This window comes from Equus quagga, chromosome 20 (genome assembly GCF_021613505.1).
Source record: "Equus quagga isolate Etosha38 chromosome 20, UCLA_HA_Equagga_1.0, whole genome shotgun sequence".
NCBI classification, from domain to species: domain Eukaryota; kingdom Metazoa; phylum Chordata; class Mammalia; order Perissodactyla; family Equidae; genus Equus; species Equus quagga.
Window position 1 is genome coordinate 30,799,189 of NC_060286.1, and position 20,950 is coordinate 30,820,138.

A 20,950-nucleotide genomic window follows, 5' to 3' on the forward strand; every position below is an offset into this window, starting at 1 on the left:
ATGTTTCCTTAGGGAAAATGTTTGCCTTTTGAAAACTGTGATCCTTTAGGGTGATGGTGTGTTTCCTTTCCTTTTGTAAACACAAGGATAAAATACTTCATTAAACAATGAACCTTGAAAATAAAATCTAAAAGAAAAACAATTTTGCTAAAAAGATGAGAATTATCCAAGTTGGGGTTTTAAGGTTTTGGTTTGCTTTTTGAGGAGTGCTCTCCCCTACACCTCCCAGCAGGTCTGCCAAATCTGCACACACCCCAGAAGTGGGGGGTTGGCTTTCACCATCAAGTATTTATGCAGTCCTTCCTTGAAAAGTAATTATCTGGCAGTGTATGAATTATGGACAAGTTATCCAGTGCATATCGAAAATATTTTGAACTTATCAATCTTCTATTTTGATGATTCTGGGCATTTATCTCTGTTACAATCTTAAGTTAGCACCACTTGACCATGCAGGGTTTGGTTCTGTTTTGTTTTTTTCTTCTTTAATTCTGGTTTCTCAAGGCTGTTAATTTATATAGAGTCTTCTCAGCATCCATATCTTTCAGTGAAGCATATGTACACATTTCCAGACAAATAAACTGCAATCAGAGAAAAAATTGCAGTGAGTTCATTATATTTCTAGATTTTCAGAAGTTTGTTTTTCAGTTGAGCTTTCAAATCATAGGTGTATAAAATTTTTCCTCATTAACTCTTTTTATTATGTATTTACATAGTATGTGACTCCAAGGAGCCATCGAGTTATGCTACCTTATTATGATATTGACTAGCTGAGTCCATAAATTGAAGCTGTAGAAGCAGCGGTATTAAATCTCTTAATAACTAATAAAGGATAGTCTGCTCTTACTGAGCTGAGGAAGTAACCAACCTGCAGTCATCACCTCCAGCACTAACAACATGTCGATCACCACTGGTAAATCGAATATTTGTCACATGGGGTGAATGACCCAAGAACCTTTTGTGCTTTGCCTAAAAAACAATGAAAAACAAACAAAGCTGAGGGGGCTGGCCCCGTGGCCAAGTGGTTAAGTTCACGCGCTCCACTTTGGTGGCCCAGGGTTTTGCCAGTTTGGATCCTGGGCGCGGACATGGCACCACTCATCATGCCATGCTGAGGTGGCGTCCCACACAGCACAGCCAGAAGAACCTACAACGAGAATATACAACTGTGTACTGGGGGGGCTTTGGGAAGAAGAAGAAGAAAAAAAGCTGAGGTGGTGATGCACACAACAGTCAAAGGTTCCTATCAGGAACCACAATCTCCGTCAAAAAGGCTATGGAGAGAGTAAGCAGTCAGGACCACAGCCAATGGTGAAATGCTTTTCCAGAGTTAGTAACCGATCTGCACTTAACACAAACCAGGTTATTTGGGCAGTCAGATGTCTCCAGGTACTCTGAAAATCTTCCTCTGAGGAAAAAGCACTTGAAACTTGGTAACTGATGAAAGTTTTGATGAAAGGCTTATCACAGCTTTGTTAGCATAAGTTTGCAAGGATGGTGTTACTTTGGGGCAGAGGGAGATAATTTCTAATAGTTTTTATTTCAAAGTAATGGATTTAGGAAGCTGGAAAAAATTTTAGGAACACAAGTATTTTCAAATCAGGAGACAATAACATTTTAGCTATTATGTGGGGAAAAAGTACTGATGGGTAAATTGGGAGTAAATTATATAAAATACTAAACCAAACACAAACTTACAAATTTTTCAGGACATGGGAAGTCAAATAACTTAACCATGCCAAAGTCATCTCCTGTTACAAGGCTGACTCCTGAATGAGATACGCAGGCACAGTTAACATCGGCTCTCTCAGCATGTCTGGACCAGATTCCCATAACTTCATCTCCTAGAATACTAGAGAGAAAGTAAAAGAAAATCCACCAGAGCAAACACAGATAGGTTTACCATACTAGAAAAGTTTCTTGGCAATTAATCTCTAAGTACCTCATTATGTTATTTAAAATAGAGGAAGTAAATTATGATAAGGCAAAGTTATCTAGAGGGCTGAATTTCACCTGGGATGTTAACCCTCCCTCCACACTTTTTCTTAATGAAAATCAATAATTACGAGAGTTTATACATTAAAGAATCCTTTACAAATTCAATTAATACTTTATGAGAGCTGACAGAACTACTTTTAAAATGAAAAGCAGTGCATATGCTATAGGAATTTGATGGCATTTTCATTGACTAAAAACATGGATACTCGTGGTTCCCTGTTACACAGCCAGCAAATTTTAACACATTTATAAGGTTTCATTTCTAACAGCTGCAAGATGGCATTCTTTTAAATAGAAAAATAATACCACTGCCTACCAGTACCCAGTATGTGTTTTTATTGTCTGTTATTAAATCTATGTTAAGGAAAATATCAGGGCATCTTTAAAGTTATAACTTTGATTTTCTTTCTTTAAAAGAACTGAGAAAGCATAGAAACATGTTCAGTCAAAAGAGGTCCCAGCATGAGCATATCATTCTCTTAGGAAGAATTCAAGATGTTAATAAACACAAAACTCTATCACTATTCCCTAGTGAAATGGCCCTAACTGTTCAGAAATAGGGTTTTCCAGTTTTCCTAACTGACCTTCGCTCAGTTCTTCCCTTCTGAGGATATGAAATGTTTACCTAGTCCATGTAGCCCACGTAATTCGGTTAATGGCAGCCTGATCCAGAAGATGTTTTCCCGAAGGCACTTCATAGACACGCCGTTTGTAGCAACCAGTGGAGACCTTTCATCATATTAGAACGGGACAAGAATTCCATTATGTGAGAGGCCAAATCCAGAAGAAGTTTACAGCATACTAGCAATGTGCTACTTGATTTACATTTCTAACATTAAGAATGTAAAAAATGACTACAAATCTGTTAGAAAAAATGGAGAAAAGGACTGATAAGAATAGGATAGTAAAGAAATTACACAGAAACAGGGAATAGTAAATAAAGGCACAAGTTCAGAAGCCCTGGCACTCAGGAGTTTTACATGCATTCACTAACAAAATGTGAAAGCAGAACTATTCTTGTAAACTGAGTATATAGTATTGGTACATACCTGGAGATACCTGCTGTCTGCAGAGAAGTCCATTTGAATGACAAAGCTTGGAATGTCTTTGCAGTAGCTGATTCTGTTAAGGGTGGGGCCCAAGGTTAGGTCATAAAAATCCACTGAGTTCTCACTAGAACCCACTGCCAGAAACCGGCAATCTGGACTAAATCTGAAAACATAACAAAATATGTGAAAGATGCATTAGACCACGTGAAATAGTAGAAACATTTTAAGACCAGTGACTTTCCCTTTTTAGCTCTCAAAACTAAGTTTATGTATGATATGGGTCAGACAGACTGAGCTGATAGACACAACTGATTATGTATTCTGACACATTTGTCTGTATTACAGCAAACAAAAAGCTTTCTATATTTCACCTCAATTTTAAATGGTTCCTGAATTTTCATCTCCTAATTCCTTTAAAAAATCTCAGTTTTTAAAAAGCCAGTAACAATTACATATTACGAAGTTATGTAATTCACTAAGATAGTCAGGATCATCTGGAAAGATTGTGTCTTAATAGATGAAGAGACACTACTTGAAGCTTCGAAGAAGTTATTGTAAAAGACATAAAATACTATTTGCCTCGTGATGATGAGAAGAAGTATGGGACAATTCAGTCTTGTGAAAACATTCCATGAGTCTTGCCGAGGTACCTTAGGGACACCGAGGGGCTAAGGGCAGCCACCATTACTGGTTCATATACTGAAGTGCTGAGGAAGGTTTCAGTGGTAAAAGGGTTCTTACTGGTGAACAGACCTGGATTCAGTGCGCTATGCTGATCACAAAGACATGTTCAGTAAATGACGGCCTCTGTGGAAATAAGCTTAAGCACTGAAAAATAAAGGTTCAAGAAGCATCTAATTGACATTCTAGGGCACAGTAGATGTTTAACGAATACTGAACTATATATTCAATGGAGATTATGAAGAGAAATAAGAGATGTTTGTGGTTATAACTTCAGTTTTCCAGGCTGCCAGTCCTGAAGGGCAGATGGGAGATAATTCCTGGCAGGATGAACTTACTGAACATGTCCAGTGTGATACTTACTCATCAAACATTCCCTGAGTACTTGCTATTATAAGGCACTGTGCTTGGTTGGTGCCCAGTGGACTCATAACTTAGCAAGGAGAAGTAAATAAGTACATAAACAGCCGTATTTCAAGATATAATTTATGATGTGATAAAATGCTACAGGCACGAGGAACCTTTTTTCAAATGCAAGCTGGATCACTTAAGAGTATACCAGAAATACTATTCCATTTGTTGACTAACCTGATATCATGGATTGCACATCGTCTATCTCTCTTCTTTCCCCATATTTTTAGAGAGCTCACCAGTAAAATAATAAATTCTCCATTTTTCATTCCAATAGCCACCATGTCCCCTTCAGGGCTATAACACACAGTACGAGCAGCATGTCCCAAATTCACTTTGTTTAACATCTTCTGCATAAGAACCAAAAGAGTCATAGAGAACTACATGAAGTAGAGTACTTACGAAGTAAACCAATTTCTCCCCCAAATTCTCAACATAATTCTGAGAGTTCAAGTGCTAGCAATTTAGAACTTTTCTTCTTAGAAACTGTAACATCTTTTACAATTTTTTTGTACCTACATTGTTTGTACCTACTTTATCAGCAATATCCCATAGTCTCACTGTCCCATCTTCTGCAGCAGAAAGGAAGAAATCCCTGGAAGGATGTGTTGCTAGTCCCCATATGGGTCCATCCACATGACCATTAACTAAAATATTACACGCTGCATTTTTCTCTCCAACTTCAATTATTTCAGCATTCCTTGTCCCAACTAGTATCTTGCCCTGAAACACAAGTGGGACCAATATATTTAATGTAGTACAACAGGTGCTCTTAATAATATAAGAAAGACCCTGTTGCCTTATGTGATATGGTGATTTATAATAACAAATAGATAGGGGGCCGGCCGGTGGCCAAGTGGTTAAGTTCACGTGGTTTTGCCAGTTCCAATCCTGGGCGCAGACATGGCACTGCTCATCAGGCCACTCTGAGGCGTTGTCCCACACAGCACAATCAGAGGCACTCACAACTAGAATATACAACTATGTACTGGGGGACTTTTAGGGAGAAGACAAAAAAAAAAAGATTGGCAACAGTTGTTAGCTCAGGTGCCAATCTTTAAAAAAAAGAAATAGATATTTGGTCTTAGTCCCCCTTTTCTGGCATAGAACTCCTAAAACCCTTAGAATTTCCTAAGTGATGAGCACCACAAAGGTGTCTTTTGTTATGTTAATGAGGTGACTTTTGGACCCCACTCAAGGATGGGGGCTGGTTGCCAGGAGACCCAACCATCTGATTAGAGGGTTAGAACGTGCAGTCCTACACCCGGACCTCTGGGGAGGGGAGAAGGGCTGGAGATTGAGCTCAATCACCAATGGCCAATGATTTAATCAATCATGCCTATGTAATGAAGTATCCATAAAAACCCAAAAGAACAGGATTCAGAAAGCTTCCCAGTTGGTGAACACGTGGAGATGCAGGGAGAGTGGCCTACCTGGAGAGGGCATGGAAGCTCCGCGCCCCTTCCCACACACCTTGCCCTATGCATCTCTTCCAACTGGCTGTTCCTCAGCTACATCCTTTTACGATAAACCGGTGCCCTAGTAAGTAATATGTTTCTCTGAGTTCTGTAAGCCGCTCTAGCAAATTAATCAAACCCAAGGAAGGATGGGGTCATGGGAGCCTCTGATTTATAGCCAGTCAGTCAGAAGTACAGGTTACAAACTGGATTTGCAACTGACATCTGAAGTCCAAGGAGGAGTCAGTGGAACCTCCAACCTATGGCTGGTTGGTCATAAGCACAAGTGACAACCTGGGCTTGCGACTGGTGTCTGAAGTAGGGGGTACAGTTCTGTAGGACTAAACCCTTAACCTGTGGAATCTGATGCTATCTCCAGATAGATAGATAACCTGCTTTCAGAGAACTTTTTGGTTTGAACTAATCTAGCAGCACGCCAATCATCAGTTCCTGCCGAGGTTTCTATGACTAGAGGTACACCTGCATGAGCACGAGGCTGGGCTGCATGTTGAGAGTTCACACTAAAATACAGAACTTTAGTTTTGACTTTAACTATGATATTTTAATTTAATTGAGGTCATATTGGCTTATAATATTGTGTAAATTTCAAGTGTACATTGTATTTCATTTTCTGTATAGACTACATTGTGCTCACTACCAACTGTCTACTTTTTATCCAATGACTACGATATTTCAGTCTGAAAATCTTCAAAGAGTTAGTCTAAGTGCATTGGGATTAGAAAAAAGTATTGGATTTTAGTTAAAAATAAGTATATAAGCTTAACTATTATTTAATATACAAACTGAGAATAACACATTATATAATCTATAAATACACTGATTATGAGTGCATGCATGGTCAAAACTTTTTACAGAAATGTGTATTTTTAAGAAAAACAGAGACAGCTGCTCTAATCAAAATGAGTCAACTAGCAAGGAAATGCAATTCTACCACAGTTGAATTAGCAGATTCAGGAAAACACAGGGTTTAAATACAGTGAGTAGACAGAGGGACGCTTCCCATCTCCTGCCCCGCACCCTGCAGAGGCTGCATCTGTGCCCACAGCAGAGCGGCCTCACAGCAGCAGGACAAGGCAGAGTCCCAGCGGCAGGCACCGCCACCTCTGCAGCATTCAGTCGAGTTGCAAAGGGTGAGAGAACCACAGAAATAACTGTTCTGTTTTCTGCCGCACCGTAACAGCTCAGAGAACATCTTACTTTGCCTCTGCACACAGAACGAACACAGTCTGTGACTTGTCCTGTCTCAAGCCTGAAGGCTCGGCATCGCCTCAGTTCCTGATCCCACAGTTTGACTGCTCCTCCTTCCTTTGACCTGAGTAAATAAGAACCCAAACCAAAATAAGCATTATTGACTATTACAAATAATTTTTACTGTAAACAAATACTGAATTATAAGCAGAATATTAAAAAAGGCCCTGATTATAATTTACTTCTTATATTCTCCTAAACTTTCTATGGCAATTTTAAGATATACTCTCTCAGTTAAACACTCAGTTTAAACAAATTTTACTTTATGAAAATTCATTTTTCTGACATGAACATAATTTTAGACTCCTCATATATGTATCTTCTCTCATGGTACTTCTTGATTAAGGAAATGTACAAAATGATTTTTAATGTCAAAAGGATAATAGAAATGTAAGGCTAGATAATAGGATTACAGATGCTATAAAATATATTTTTAAGGGCCAAAAGAGAAGCACATTTCTTTCCTACCATTATTATTAGAACATCCTCCTGAAACAGGTTTAGCAGCCTACTAAAGATTAGGGGCGTACAAGGCTTGACAACGTGTGGGAAACACAAGTGTCAGAGTAATGTGTAAAAGACAAAATATCTCCTGTTTACAGTTTTTCTCTTGGAAGAACTGGAAAATGCATTCCTTTATTTTCTGCTAGACGAATTGCTTATCTTAGGAAAAACACATGCCCATGTACCACGTTACAGTCTTCCTTTATGTGAAAAGCAAAAACTACTGCCTTCGAGATTAACAAGTATATGTGGGTTCTTTCAATCCTGCGTCGAAATGTACTTCCGTATTGGTCATGTATACAGTATATTTTAACATGCATATGAATACGTTGGTAAGAAATCAATTACACTATCTGGTTTCTGTTGGAAGACTGAAAATCACTCAGAAAAAGGTTTCTCCTCAGACTTAAATTTTGAGGTCTTGTATTAAACAGCTTTAATTAATAAATCTGCTTCAAGCAAAAGCAAACAAGGCAAAGTTTGTTCCTAGCACCCGCTCGTCTTTCTCTAATGCAGCACTATGCATTGCACCCTGAGTAGAGTTTGAACAAAAAAGAAAGCAGGCATTCAAGATGCATCCTGGGTTCAATAGCAAAAATTCCCCCATGGGTCACCTCAGCAAATACTTATACAGGCATATAGACATTAAGAAAATCAATTCTTAACTTGCAGGATAACTACCTCAGAAAAATTACCACTCAGTTGTTGGAGTTTAGGTTTCTCTACAATGTGAAAAAATTGGAAGCGATTTAAGACCAGAAATAAGAACCAACAAGAAGGCAGATAAAAGGCAATAAAGGAGAAGCATATAAGGAGGAGGGTCAGAGAGGATAATCCATATAGCTCAGAAATAATTAAAAAAACTAACTGCAAACCTCAGGTAGATCACAATGCATATTCAGTAGGGCTGTAAAAAGAAAGAGGACTCACGGCCTTTCCTTGCCACCAGTCACAATAAGTCCGTCTCGCAGGGTGGTGTACATGGCAAACACAGGCCCATTGTGAGCTCTGGCCACAATTCTACACAATATGTGATCTTTCCACACACAGACATCTCCACTGATGGTACCTGTAAACGTCAAGTTATTCTGAAAAGGAGTGGGGAAGGGGGAGATAAGTTCAAACAGAGTTCAAACAGATGCAATTCTCTATGTGAGTGCGCGCCTATCTCACCTTCTTTGATACAGAGAGCATGGTATGGTGGGAGACAGTGGACTCACGAGTCAGACAACCTGAACTCGAGGCTTAGCTTTGCCAGGGCCTCTTCCTTTCCCAGATCTGCTGCTCATTAGCTGGAGTAACCTTAAGGAGGCTTTTAACCTTTATGAGTATCAGCTTTTTCACATGTAAAATGAGGGAGTTCAGTCTCTAATAATTCTAGTTTATATTCTCCCTTTGGATTACTTCTCTCTAGCTGCCCAAGAAATAACTTAAAAGTCATTAATAACTAAGTGAAAAAAGAATAGGAATAGGAAGTGAAAATAACTTTTTATTAGGTTTGATAAAGTATTTTGTCACAGAAAGTAAAACTATTATCTATAACAAAATTATATATAAAATTAACATTTGCCATGATTTCTTAAAATCAAAGTAGCAAAAGTTAATGCAGTTCTGCAGTCAATCCAAAATAAGACAAATCTGATAAGGTAAGAAAAGTTTAATAATGCTTTAGGTCACTTTGGGATTGCAATCCTGATACAGTTCATTCATGGGGAATCTGGAGAAAGCAAATCCCGTATCATGTGCTACTTTCATCCCATTGTAGCTCCACTTTCAGAGCAACTAGTATAAGATCTTTCACCAAAAACAATATGGAAAGAACCAACAGGAAAATAAGACTTTGAATTATAATGAAACAAACTGAGATTTCCTTTAATCTTTCTTAGAATATTAGTTTATAGGTTTAATTTCCCTACAACAATTTAATGTTACTCCAAATTCCTCAGCATTTATGCTTATTCTCTATATCCCATATGTGGAGAACAATAATTCTATTTGTTATCCAGAAGCATCACTAACTCGTGCCTCACCTGTGATTAGAAGGTAAACGCTTCAAGCGTAGAATCCAGTATTTTACTTCCCCTGCTCTTTCATAGCCCCTAGCACAGAGGACATTCAACGAGGCCTGAACTAAACATCAACCCACCTTGTGATGTAATAAAACATTCTCATTGATTGCATTGTTGCTTCAAACATAAAAAGTCAATTATGACTAATATTTTCATCTTCAAGTTTATTTTCTATTAGGAATGGGCGACTGACTACATAAGGAGTTTTATATGTGAAGAAAGTTAATCTACATGGGCAAAGTAAGGGCCAGAAGCATTTGAATGTGTGGGTTTTTCTTCGGAAAGGAATTACTGGTCTTACATTAAGAATCCCCAAAATATTTAACTGAAGTTTGACGTGGCACGACCAATATTTTCAAAATGTTGAAAAACATTTTTCTCAAAAACACAAGCATGCTTAAAGGTTCAAAAATTATAATTTTCTTCCCTCAAGTATCACATACCCACATAAACGCTTCAGTAGAGAAATCCACTTAGGTTTTTTGATGCACCACAGGATTTAAAAAGCCTGGTCAGGGCAGGGTGTTAAAGGAAAGCAGATGTGGATTGTAAACCGCAAGCCCAGATGGGATGGGGGAGGGGAGAGAATGGCTCTTGAACACTTTCTATTAAGCCCAGGAACTGTGCTCTTCTGCTTCTTCCCCTAAATGAGAGACACTGACCCAAAGCACCACTAACTACGTGATAAGCAGTAAGTTAAGATGACAGAAAGCAAGAGAAATCCTAAACTCAAGTACCACCTTAAACACTTGAAAATTACATTTCTTGATTTATCTTTCTTTGATTCTGACAAATTTTTAGGACCTAGGAGATTTAGGGTGACAATTACAAAATTAATGAAAGTTTCTGAGAACGGCAATGGCCCAAGGACACAAATGTTTCATCATAATCCTTCTTCCTCATTAACTTTCTTTCCCACACTCTGATTTCTGAAAGAATCAGATTCTGAAAGATGAAATACATGCATGACTAGGAGATATATGAATGATTGGTAGATTACAGTGCCATAGAAACAACATTAATGTGGCTTATCTAAGGCAAGAAAATTCACAGTAGCCCAATTTCCATAATTCAAAGTTACACTACCACACGCATTTTAAGAGACATACTGCACCAAATGCAACAGCAAGCATGGTCTGCATCCGGGCGTCTTCCAGTGTGCTCAGTAGCCCTTTTTTGCTAAGAAGAGCCCTTCCTGCCAGTGTCCAGAACTTCACATGTTTTACTCCGACAGAGACAAACTGAGAATCTGAATCTGGCCGGAATTCTGCCACAAAAATACGTTGGTTGTGACCAGCCCTGCTGGCAATTTTGGCACCTGATAAAAAAGATACAATAAAATCATCTTAAGTTAGTGTAAGAAATAAGCTAATTTTTACAGGATCAAACAGTTATTCAAAATATACAGTTCAAGAGTCTGGCCTGGTGGCCTAGTGGTTAAGTTTGTGTGCTCTGCTTCGGCAGCCCGGAGTTCACTGGTTTGAATGCTGGGCATGGACCTACACACTGCTCATCAAGCCATGCTGTGGTGGCACCCCACACAGAAGGACTAGAAGGACATACAACTAGGCTGTACAACTACGTGCTGGGGCTTCAGGGAGGAAAAAAAAAAAGAGGAAGACTAGCAACAGATGTTAGCTCAGGGCCAATATTCCTCACCAAAAAGCATACCTTAAAAAAAAATACATATATATATATATATATATATATATATTTCAAAAAACAAATGCTTATAAAGAGAGGCCATGTCCCTTGCACTGCTACTTCGCAATCACATGATGTACAATGTAGAGGGTCCTTTTTACATATTTTTGCAACTGATGTATGTATTTATGGAGAGCTTCATAATCAACTAAGGGGCATTTTAGATTTTAGAAACCATTAGCTTATTTTTTTCTATGTAGCTCTATGAATTTCACTTTTTATAGTAGCTATGGAACAGAACATTTTTACCTGAAGCGTTAAGTAATATTACCCTACTGATCTTCCATTATCACTTACAATATACTTGATTTCCATTCTTGATTAAGATTCTCCATAACCAATCAAATAATAATTAGCAAAAGTCACTTATATACATAGTTTATTACTGAAAGAAAAGAGCAGTAATATTAATAACTTTCATTAATTTATGTTTTGTGAGCTTAAAATTTCACTGGTTTTTGTGTGTGTGAGGAAGATTGGCCCTGAGCTAACATCTGTTGCCAACATTCCTCTTTCTGCTGAGGAAGATTGTCACTGAGCTAACATCTGTGCCAGTCTTCCTCTATTTTGTATGAGGGATGCCATCACAGCATGGCTTGATGAGTGGTGTGTAGGTCTGCACCTGGGATCTGAACTACAAACCCTGGGCCGCCAAAGCGGAGCAGGCGAACTTAACCACTACACCACTGGGCCAGCCCCTTCACTGGGTTTTTAAAGTAGAACATACAATAACACCAACTGTGTATTATGCATTGTGTAGGGCTGTAGTGAATAATGGTTTCAATCACCAAGTTATGGCAAATATCGAATAGAGAATTCACACTACCCAAGTATTATTTTTAAAATCACAGAGACAAAGAATCCTACCTTCTTGCCATCTCCAAATGGTAATAGTATGTTCTGGGTCTAGTCCCACAGACAGTAAGAGTTTGCCAGTAGCACTGAAGCTGACTGAACACACTCCCTTGGAATGGTAGCATCTCAGTATAGATAAAGTCTGCTTGTTCATTGCATCCCAGATGTGGATGGAAGGAGCTGTAGCTAAATAAAGATAAAACCCAAAAGTTGTAATAGACCTTTTACAAGTGTTTCCATTTCTAAAGCTTAGGATTACTTATCCCTGAAACATGGAAAAAATACGTACCAAAGAAACACTGTGTACTTAAAAGAAAATAGCTCAAAAGTAAGACTAAATTTTTAAAAAAGAATAAAAGGGAAAAGGAAGGAAAGGAAAAGAAAATACAGAATACTTCTTAAGGCTATAGTCCAAATTGCACTTTTGAGAAAACAGCATTTAGAAAGGCAATGGCAATCACAACTTTAAACAACTCCTTAAAAATAATGCATGTTTTAGACACATGTTAAATCTTTATATAATTATGTGGAGAAATATACAAATATTATATAATAATTAAATACCAGGGTATATTCAGTACTTATCTGAAGGAGAGATGAAAAGCAAACAAACTGAGACAGCAACAGGTAGGAAACCACTTGAACGATCTCAAAAGAAATTTCCAACCATATAGATACGTGGTAAAAAGCTAAGTTCACATCACTTTATAAGACAGTAGTTTGGTTTTCTTAAACTGGATTTTATGGGAGAAATAAAGCTGTTAACCTTTAAAAAAAACTCTATTTGTTGTTATTCATCTTGGGTAACTGTTTCTACTGCTTAAAAAATTTTCCCAATTCTCTGCATTTCCTAAGTTAAAAAAACCCCAAAGCTTTGCATTGTCCTTATGTCATAAATAAGTCAATTCAGCAGCTAACTCAGTCTCAGAAATTAAGTAATTTTAGTAATCAAAATACTAAAATGCATTTGCTTCAAATTGTAAATCTGCTACAAATACTGCAAAAATAAGGAAATGTTAAATAAGACAAGCTGCCTTAAAATCATTCGATGAAGAAAGAAATTCTGGTCTCTAAAGAAAATATTCTGATAAATTTAGACTATATTCTATCCTATCTACAATTTATAGTATACAATGATAAATTAAATCTGACAAGTTCTTTAAACAAAGCAATTAAAGTACATTAAACCAGGAATTTGAGTATCATTAAGTAAAAATTGTTTAAAGATTTATACAACCATAAAAAATAAAAACTACATGGAAAGAGACATAAAAGTTTACCATACAATAGGCTATTTCTATGTGAAAAACTGACCACAATAATTTAAGTACTAGACTAAAATTAGAATTTTCCTCATTAAATAAAAGTCAAAGGATATGAGGGACTGGTAAACCTAATAATCTCAATAAGGAATTTTAGGTGGTTTAGATCTAAAATGCAAATATATACTGGCAGATCACTCTATAATTTTTTGCCAGTGATAAATATTATATAGATTTTCTGTGATATAGAAACATTTTCACCTGTTTACAAAAAGCACTTCTGGGCAATCCACAAACTACATATGCCTAAATGTGATGAGGTAGATAACGGATTTTCAAGAAACATCACTGAGTTCTTTTTGTCTCCAAATTTAATAAGGCACAAATTATAAAGTTTCATCCATCTAAAATTTAAATAGCAAGTAATCTTAAGTAAATTGAATTAATGAGCTTTTCAAACATTTATAAAAAATTAAACAACACGCAAGTGAAATAAGCCAGCGAGAGAAAGATAATCTGTGTATGACTCCACTCATATGAGGAATTTAAAATTATGGACTAAGAACAGTTTAGTGGATACCAGGGGAAAGGTGGGGTGGGGTGTGGGCACAAAGGGTGAAGTGGTGCACCTACAACATGACTGACAAACATTAATGTACAATTGAAATTTCACAAGATTGTAACCTATCAATAACTCAATAAAAAAAAATTAGAAAAGCTAAAAAAAAAAAAAATTAAACAACACGGTAAGAAGCTTATACCAGAAATTTATGTTTTAAAACATATAGGTATGACTATTATGGGACTGTTACACATTTAGACTGTTCTAAACTCACATCAATAACGTTCTATGATTTAAATTTGTGGAAATTCTCAAGGCCTGACTTACTATAGAAAGATCAAATTATGTTCATTAAGTACACTTTATTTTCTCCTATAATGTGAAATGGTCATTCATCATGCTAGACTAGTGTGGATCCCACTCTTACTCCTCCCCTTCCTGTAGGCCACCAGATCTAAGTGCCTATCCTGGGCCAGCATGTTCCAAGGGACATCTCACACTTTCCAATCCCTGCTTCTAGGCAGGTATTTTGTTTTGTTTTGTTTTTTGTTTTTTAGGAAGATTAGCCCTGAGCTAACATCTGCCAATCCTCCTCTTTTTGCTGAGGAAGACTGGCCGTGAGCTAACATCCGTGCCATCTTCCTCTACTTTATATGTGGGATGCCTGCCACAGCATGGCTTGCTGAGCAGTGCCATGTCCACACCCGGGATCTGAACCAGCAAACCCCGGGCCGCTGAGAAGCCGAACGTGCAAACTTAACCGCTGGCCACTGGGCCGGCCCCTAGGCAGGCATGGCCGGCCCCTAGGCAGGTATGTTTTCACATGAGCTCAGGCTCAGAGAAGTTAAGCCACACACAACTCAGAGCTGTTAGAGCCAGCAGTGGTGTGCTGTCATCAGTCCCCAGATCCTGCTCCTGCTCTTTCCATCATGTCAAGCTCTCTCTGGAAAATCAATCTCACCACCTTTTCATAACCCCCCCTTTTTTTTTTTTTTCCTGAGGAAGACTGGCCCTGAGCTAACATCTGTGCCCATCTTCCTCTACTTTATATGTAGGATGCCTGCCACAGCATGTCTGCACCTGGGATCTGAACCGGCGAACCCTGGGCCAGCAGAGTGGAACATGCAAACTTAACTGCTGCACCACCGGGCCAGCCCCTTCATAACCATTCTTGACTTTTAGTCTCCAATATAGAGATTCCTTTAAACTATTAATAGGATCTCATAAGATTCAAAGTTTTAAAGGATACTCTTTCTCTATGCTCTAGTTTGCCTTTGATGTAGCATAATAAAAACCATATTTTAAAACAAAATTGTAATATGGGCCATTAAGTGGGCTAATTGTATCTTTCCCTTCAGTTTCTGTAATAGAGAATTCTTTGCCACACACCCAACATCCATTCCCTTTCTCTTTTTTTTTTTTAAATTAGAGCACTATTTTTTTTTTTTTTAAGACTGGCACCTGAGCTAACAACTGTTGCCATCTTTTTTTTCTTTTCTGCTTTTTCTCCCCAAATCCCCCCAGTACATAGCTGTATATTTTAGTTGTGGGTCCTTCTAGTTGTGGCATGTGGGATGCCACCTCAGCACAGCTTGATGAGCAGTGCCATGTCCGTGCCCAGGATCCAAACTAGAGAAACCCTGGGTCGCTGAAGCAGAGCGTGCAAACTTAACCACTTGGCCACAGGGCAGGCCCCCCTTTTTTCTTTCTTAATAAAGCTCCAATTTTATTCAGGAATCCACTTCTCCCTCATGTAGTGCAAGTTATTCAGGGGAAAGACACTGCATGCTCAACTTATCTCCCACTCTCCACCCCCCCACCCCTGACATCAGTGATTTAGTTCAGTAACCCAGATTTAAGCCAATCAGCACATGGGATTCCCCTGGTGTCTTCTTAGTACAGGGTTTGGCTCATGTCTTAAAATGACTCAGGCTAAAAGGAAGTACTTTTAGGTCATGGATTTGAAAAGTGTTTTTACCCACTTTCCCAGTGGATGAAAAAGCAAGGAAGCATGTAACTCCAACTGCTCCTGGAAGTTCTTTTATCACCACCAATGCAGTCAGCCTTATGGGTGAAGCCACTGCTGTGGATGGCAGAGCAGAAGAGACGGGAAGTACACGGAGCTCCTGCAGCAGCAAACTCAGACCACCCTCCCTCTTCACTCGTGCGTGCTAATGAATTTCCTTATTTTTCTGTCGTAGAGGGCACACAGTATACTACCAAAGTACACTACTAATGGACAATTGCCTATTGTGACTAATAGTGACCAAGGCCAGAGAGATAGCTCTCTCTCCTTGAATTGCCTTAAAGATCAAAGATGTCAAATTCTTAGCTTCCGATACAAAGTCTTAGGTGGGCTGAAAAAGCTGCTTCAGAGACAAGATGTTCTCTTAAGCGTCTACTCAAAACACATCTAAGGTATTCAAATGGTAACTATATCATATCTTTTCTAATACATATATTTACTCTCCCACATTCCAAAGTGACAATTTCAAAAGCTTATCCCCACCTATTTCACCACCTCCTCACTCCGAGCGGATGAAAGGGAGAAAACAGAAGCCATCAGACAGGAGCTTCCTTCTCTTCCCACCCCTAAACCTACCAGTCTTCTTGCATTTGAACCTACACTCCCGTCATTCCTTATGTCTGTGGATAAATTGCTCCCTGCCCAACTATTTCTCTCAAAGTATTCCCCCATCTCATTTAGCCAGATGCTCAAGCAAAAAATTAACAGTGAGCCTGATTCCTCACTTTCTGTCATACCCCCACATCCAATTCATCAGAAAAGACTGCTGGCTTTACCTTCAAAATATATCCCATATTCATCTAGTTCTCTCCATTTTCACTCCTACCACCCTAGTCTAAAAATGTCTTTCGCCTGGACTACTATAATAGCTTCCTAACTTCCTGATTATTTCTCTTTCCCCTTTACATTCTCAACAGTGCGGAGAGTGATTTCCTCCAAGTATACATTAGACCACATCATTTCCTTGCTGAAAGCTCCCTAATGATGGACCCTGCACTTGCCATGAATCCAAACTCCTTTGCATGACCTGCAAAGCTATGCGTGACTGACTCCTCTCTCTTGCTCTAAGTCCATCTCAGAGACCTTACTCTAGTCACACTGACGTTACTGTTTCTTGATCCAGCTTTAGGGCCTGCACAGGAAAGAGTTAAGGGTTACTGTCATCAGAAGGGCCTGCTAGCTGGGCTAGCCCTTGGCTAGTGTGGCTAAGACTCTGACTTTTGAAATGTTCCCTATGTTGATGAGGTTGTTTTGTCCACCCAGGGCACTGAATACCTGCTATCTTCTGGGAGTACGGTATTACAGTAGCTGTGGCTTTGTGCCTATGTGACCAGCCGCCCAGTAAAGACCCCAGACTCTGAGTCTTATGTGGACTTCCCTGGGCAGAAACACTACACCTGTGTTGCTGCATCTGAACACTGGTGGAGGAAGCAGGTTGTGTGTGACCCCGGGGGGAGTTTGCTGGGGGGAGACAGAAAGCCTTTGCCTAGATCCTCCAGACCCTATCTGACATGTCTTTTTCCCTGGCTGATCACTGTAATAAGCTAGCTCTAACTATCTTGGGGTCCTTTGATTCCTTCTGGTGAATCACTGAATGTGTGGGTGGGTCTTGGGAGTCCCAAAACAGGCCTCAGCCTGGAGCCCCCAGATCATCCCTCGGCTATCATTTTTGGTATCATTAGTGGCCTAGCTAAATGTTCCCACCACTGAGTAAACAAACATTTTCTTTCACTGCCATCACCTTGTTTGTTGTTTATATTACACTTATTACCATCTCAGCCCATGTTAGTTTTAAAAATTTACTTATTTATTGCCTGTCTCCCTCTAGAGCAGGAGTCAGAAAATTTTCCTGTAAAGGGTAGATAAAAGGCAAAATTGAAGATACTACGCAGGTACTCGTGTAATGAGAAAAAAATGTCCACAAAATTTTTATTGATAAAACTCACTGAAAATGTTTATAAATACAGATCTACTAATGAGAAGAATGAAATTTTTTTGGGTGGGAGTTAATAATTCACTTTAAGTGGGTTCAAAAATTGATTGCAAATGTTCATCTGCTAATGATGATCTGTAATAATTTTATATATTTCAACTTTGAAAATGTCTCAACATAGATAGGTACTGCCAAATACAAATAACAATCCACAAGCATGTTGATTTTTAACTGAGCATATTAATCACTTGGAAGGCATTTAGAGAATTCTATCAGGGTCGCGTCTTGATATTTGCCTTTCAGCAAGTATTACATTATAGAATAATCACTTTAAACTGAAGGTTAGAGGAAACTTCCTCAACTGTATAGTTAAATAAATTTTTGAAATATGGAAATTTTCTTTGCACTTGCATCAAGATCTGAAAAATGCTGCTGGAACTGTAGTCTGAGCTCAGAAAACATATTTGCTGCAAATTTGTGGGAATGGGCACCTCGATTCCTGTTTTAATTTTTGACAGCATGGGAAGTGTATGATGCAGTTTGGCATTACCTGTGATTCAAATATTAGTTGTCATCAAATGACTTTATTACAGTATAAGTTTCACATATAAGAACTGAAATTGTAACTTCAAGTTGAATTCATTAAGAAACATTATCAAGTCTGCAGCAAAAACTAATTTTCAAAGCCATTCAGTTTTCCATAACAGAGACTGAGGACAGCTATTCTCATTCAGAAAAATTTCAGCCTTGGCTCTGAGCTCCAAAAATTGCAAGCAAACTTTACCACTGCTAAAGCATTGAATTGCTGTGGGGATAGGCTGAGTCAGGATATTCACCTTCTCTTTCTAACAGAAATTCATGGAACTGATGATGGTTAAGTCTATGAAAGCAAATGAAGTTAACTGCTGACTCTCAATAACAAAATACTGAGATTCAATAACACACGATAGATTGAAATATTTTCTACAGATCACCTGCCGATTAATAGCACAATGAATAATCATAGACTTTAAACACCTTAAATTTTCATAAGCTTCGTAAACTTAACTAACTAACCCTTTTTTCTGCTCCACCTCCACACATATTTTTACTACCATCAGCTGTGATACATCTTAATATATTCCATTTCAGGTTGTACTAAATTACTGTTTCCTTAACTTCTTTGAAAATATTATCTTTTGTAGTTGTTCCAAGGAGATTATTTATAGACACTAACTCTTCAGCCACTCAAAAGTCAGCACTGATTCCTGAGATAAACAACTGCCAACATTTGTCCACCAATGAAGAGCCAAGGGAAACCAGTCAAAAGCATTTTTTTTTGTCTTGTTTTTAATTGACTATTGATGCTATACCCAATGTCCTCAACTCTTTTAGCAACGGTTTTCCCAAAAAGCTAATACTCTTAACCAAGTTTATTTTCTCTGGACATGTCAGTAAACAGCTTTTCTTGATTGGCTAACAAATGAAGCATTCAGAAACTTACTTTGGTTCTAGCCTCATTTTATTTTTTATTTTTGTGACGAAATTCTTTTGTGATGATATATTCTATTTTAAACTTTCCAATTTTTCAGATTGTTGCTTTCCTGTGAGTTGGGAATACTGTGATGAAATCTAGGGTGAAAACGTTGACATATACATTGTCTTCTTTTAGCACACCTATAGTGTCATTGCATAATAAACACAATGTTTTACCATCTAATTTGATAACACTATAGTCCATACTTCACTGTGCCTTAAAAGTGTGACATGAAAAGCCCACTTCATTTTTTCCCCCTTGTTTTGACATGATAGATACATAGTGGTTAAAAAATAAAAAATCTTGTGGTACAGAGATACACATAGCACTTAATATCTGTCAGGTTATAACTGCATCACTGCAATTTGTAGTATGCCAAGGCAGCAGTGCAAATCGATGACAGTGTCATATACAGTCTCTGTTGCAACTATTCAAGTCGGCCATCGTAGCACAAAAGATGCCATAGACAATATGTTAACTGAATGAGCCTGTGTCCAATAAAATTTTATCTATAGATACTGAAATTTGAATTTCATATAATTTTCATGTTTTGTGAAATTTTATTCTTCTTTTGATTTTCTCCAGCTATTTAAATTAGTAAAAACTATACTTAGCTCATGGGCTATACAAAAACAGATGGTGGGGCAGATTTGGCCAAAGGGCTGTAGTTTGCCAACCCCTGCTCTTGAGTGTAACCAAGAGAGCAAGGACCTCGCTTGTTGGGTTGAACACATTTGTAGTTGAATAGTCAAATCACAAAATCATGCTTTACCCTAGGAGGGGAGGGAAATAGATACAAATCACTGGGAAATGTTTCTTATCAAACTGCCAATTCTTACTAAATTACGTAACTGAAAATTGAGTTGAAAAAACATAGTTATTATAATATCTAAAAACAACTAATAATAGCTTTTCTAAATTCACAAAGTCATGGTCAAAATAAGAATAAAAGTTATTTAAATCTTTAAATGATCTGTTGATCTAATACGTGCAATAACTGGGATGTCATATAAAAATAATAAATTTAAAAAAATTTTTAGCCAATAAAATTTATTGATTCATATTTAAGATTAAGTTTTAATCTCACCTCCACTCTTAAGAATTATAGGATACTGGCAAGTTAATACCTACCATGAAGAATTCTTGTGATGACTAAATAGGCAATACATGTAAAGTACTTACCCCGGTGCTAGGCACTCTAAAAAGGTCAAAAAATATTAGCTTCTTTAAAAACACTATTATTATTATTGCGGATTGGGCTCAGTATCATGCCATTAAAATGATGCATTTATTCTTCATTAAAAAAATCTAAAATAGGTTCCATATCTTATTACTCTATAAAAATTTGAGCTTCATTATTGAACAATATAACAGAAAATGATAAATTTTCCTTACCTGACATATCTGCTGAATCACCTATAATGGAAAAGTAGCAGAAAAATAATTATCCATAAATACTAAAAGTAAAATTTGTAAAAACTCAATTATAAAATAATAATTTTTAAATAATTTAGATAATAAAGTATCATATATAAAATTTATTTTATTACATGAAATTGCATAAACTGTTTCTAAGTGAAGTCACTAATACATTTTAACATTCTACGTATCTGAACTTTCAATCTTTGGATCAATATTTTATTTTCTTAGTTTTCAA

The 20,950-nt window shown here is 37.6% G+C and overlaps 1 protein-coding gene across 8 annotated transcripts in view; it reads right to left on the reverse strand.

Annotated features, from left to right (window-relative positions):
- Positions 1–285: 285 nt before the first annotated feature.
- The window catches only part of EML5 (EMAP like 5), a 136,664-nt gene continuing 115,999 nt past the window's right edge, over positions 286–20,950 (reverse strand). For 3 of the 8 annotated variants that reach the window (XM_046647089.1, XM_046647088.1, XM_046647087.1), the window contains 12 exons: positions 20,689–20,709; positions 12,007–12,180; positions 10,545–10,753; positions 8,297–8,454; positions 6,812–6,926; positions 4,671–4,859; positions 4,314–4,486; positions 3,045–3,207; positions 2,621–2,724; positions 1,696–1,849; positions 866–966; positions 286–578 (listed from right to left, as the gene is read on the reverse strand). In XM_046647089.1, the coding sequence (XP_046503045.1) occupies positions 542–578; positions 866–966; positions 1,696–1,849; positions 2,621–2,724; positions 3,045–3,207; positions 4,314–4,486; positions 4,671–4,859; positions 6,812–6,926; positions 8,297–8,454; positions 10,545–10,753; positions 12,007–12,180; positions 20,689–20,709 (1,598 nt within the window). In that variant the 3' untranslated portion in view covers positions 286–541. Of the gene's footprint in view, positions 579–865; positions 967–1,695; positions 1,850–2,620; positions 2,858–3,044; positions 3,208–4,313; positions 4,487–4,670; positions 4,860–6,810; positions 6,927–8,296; positions 8,455–10,544; positions 10,754–12,006; positions 12,181–20,688; positions 20,710–20,950 lie in introns of those variants that run through there. The other 5 variants (XR_006886284.1, XM_046647092.1, XM_046647091.1 and 2 more) reach the window with 5 other exon arrangements.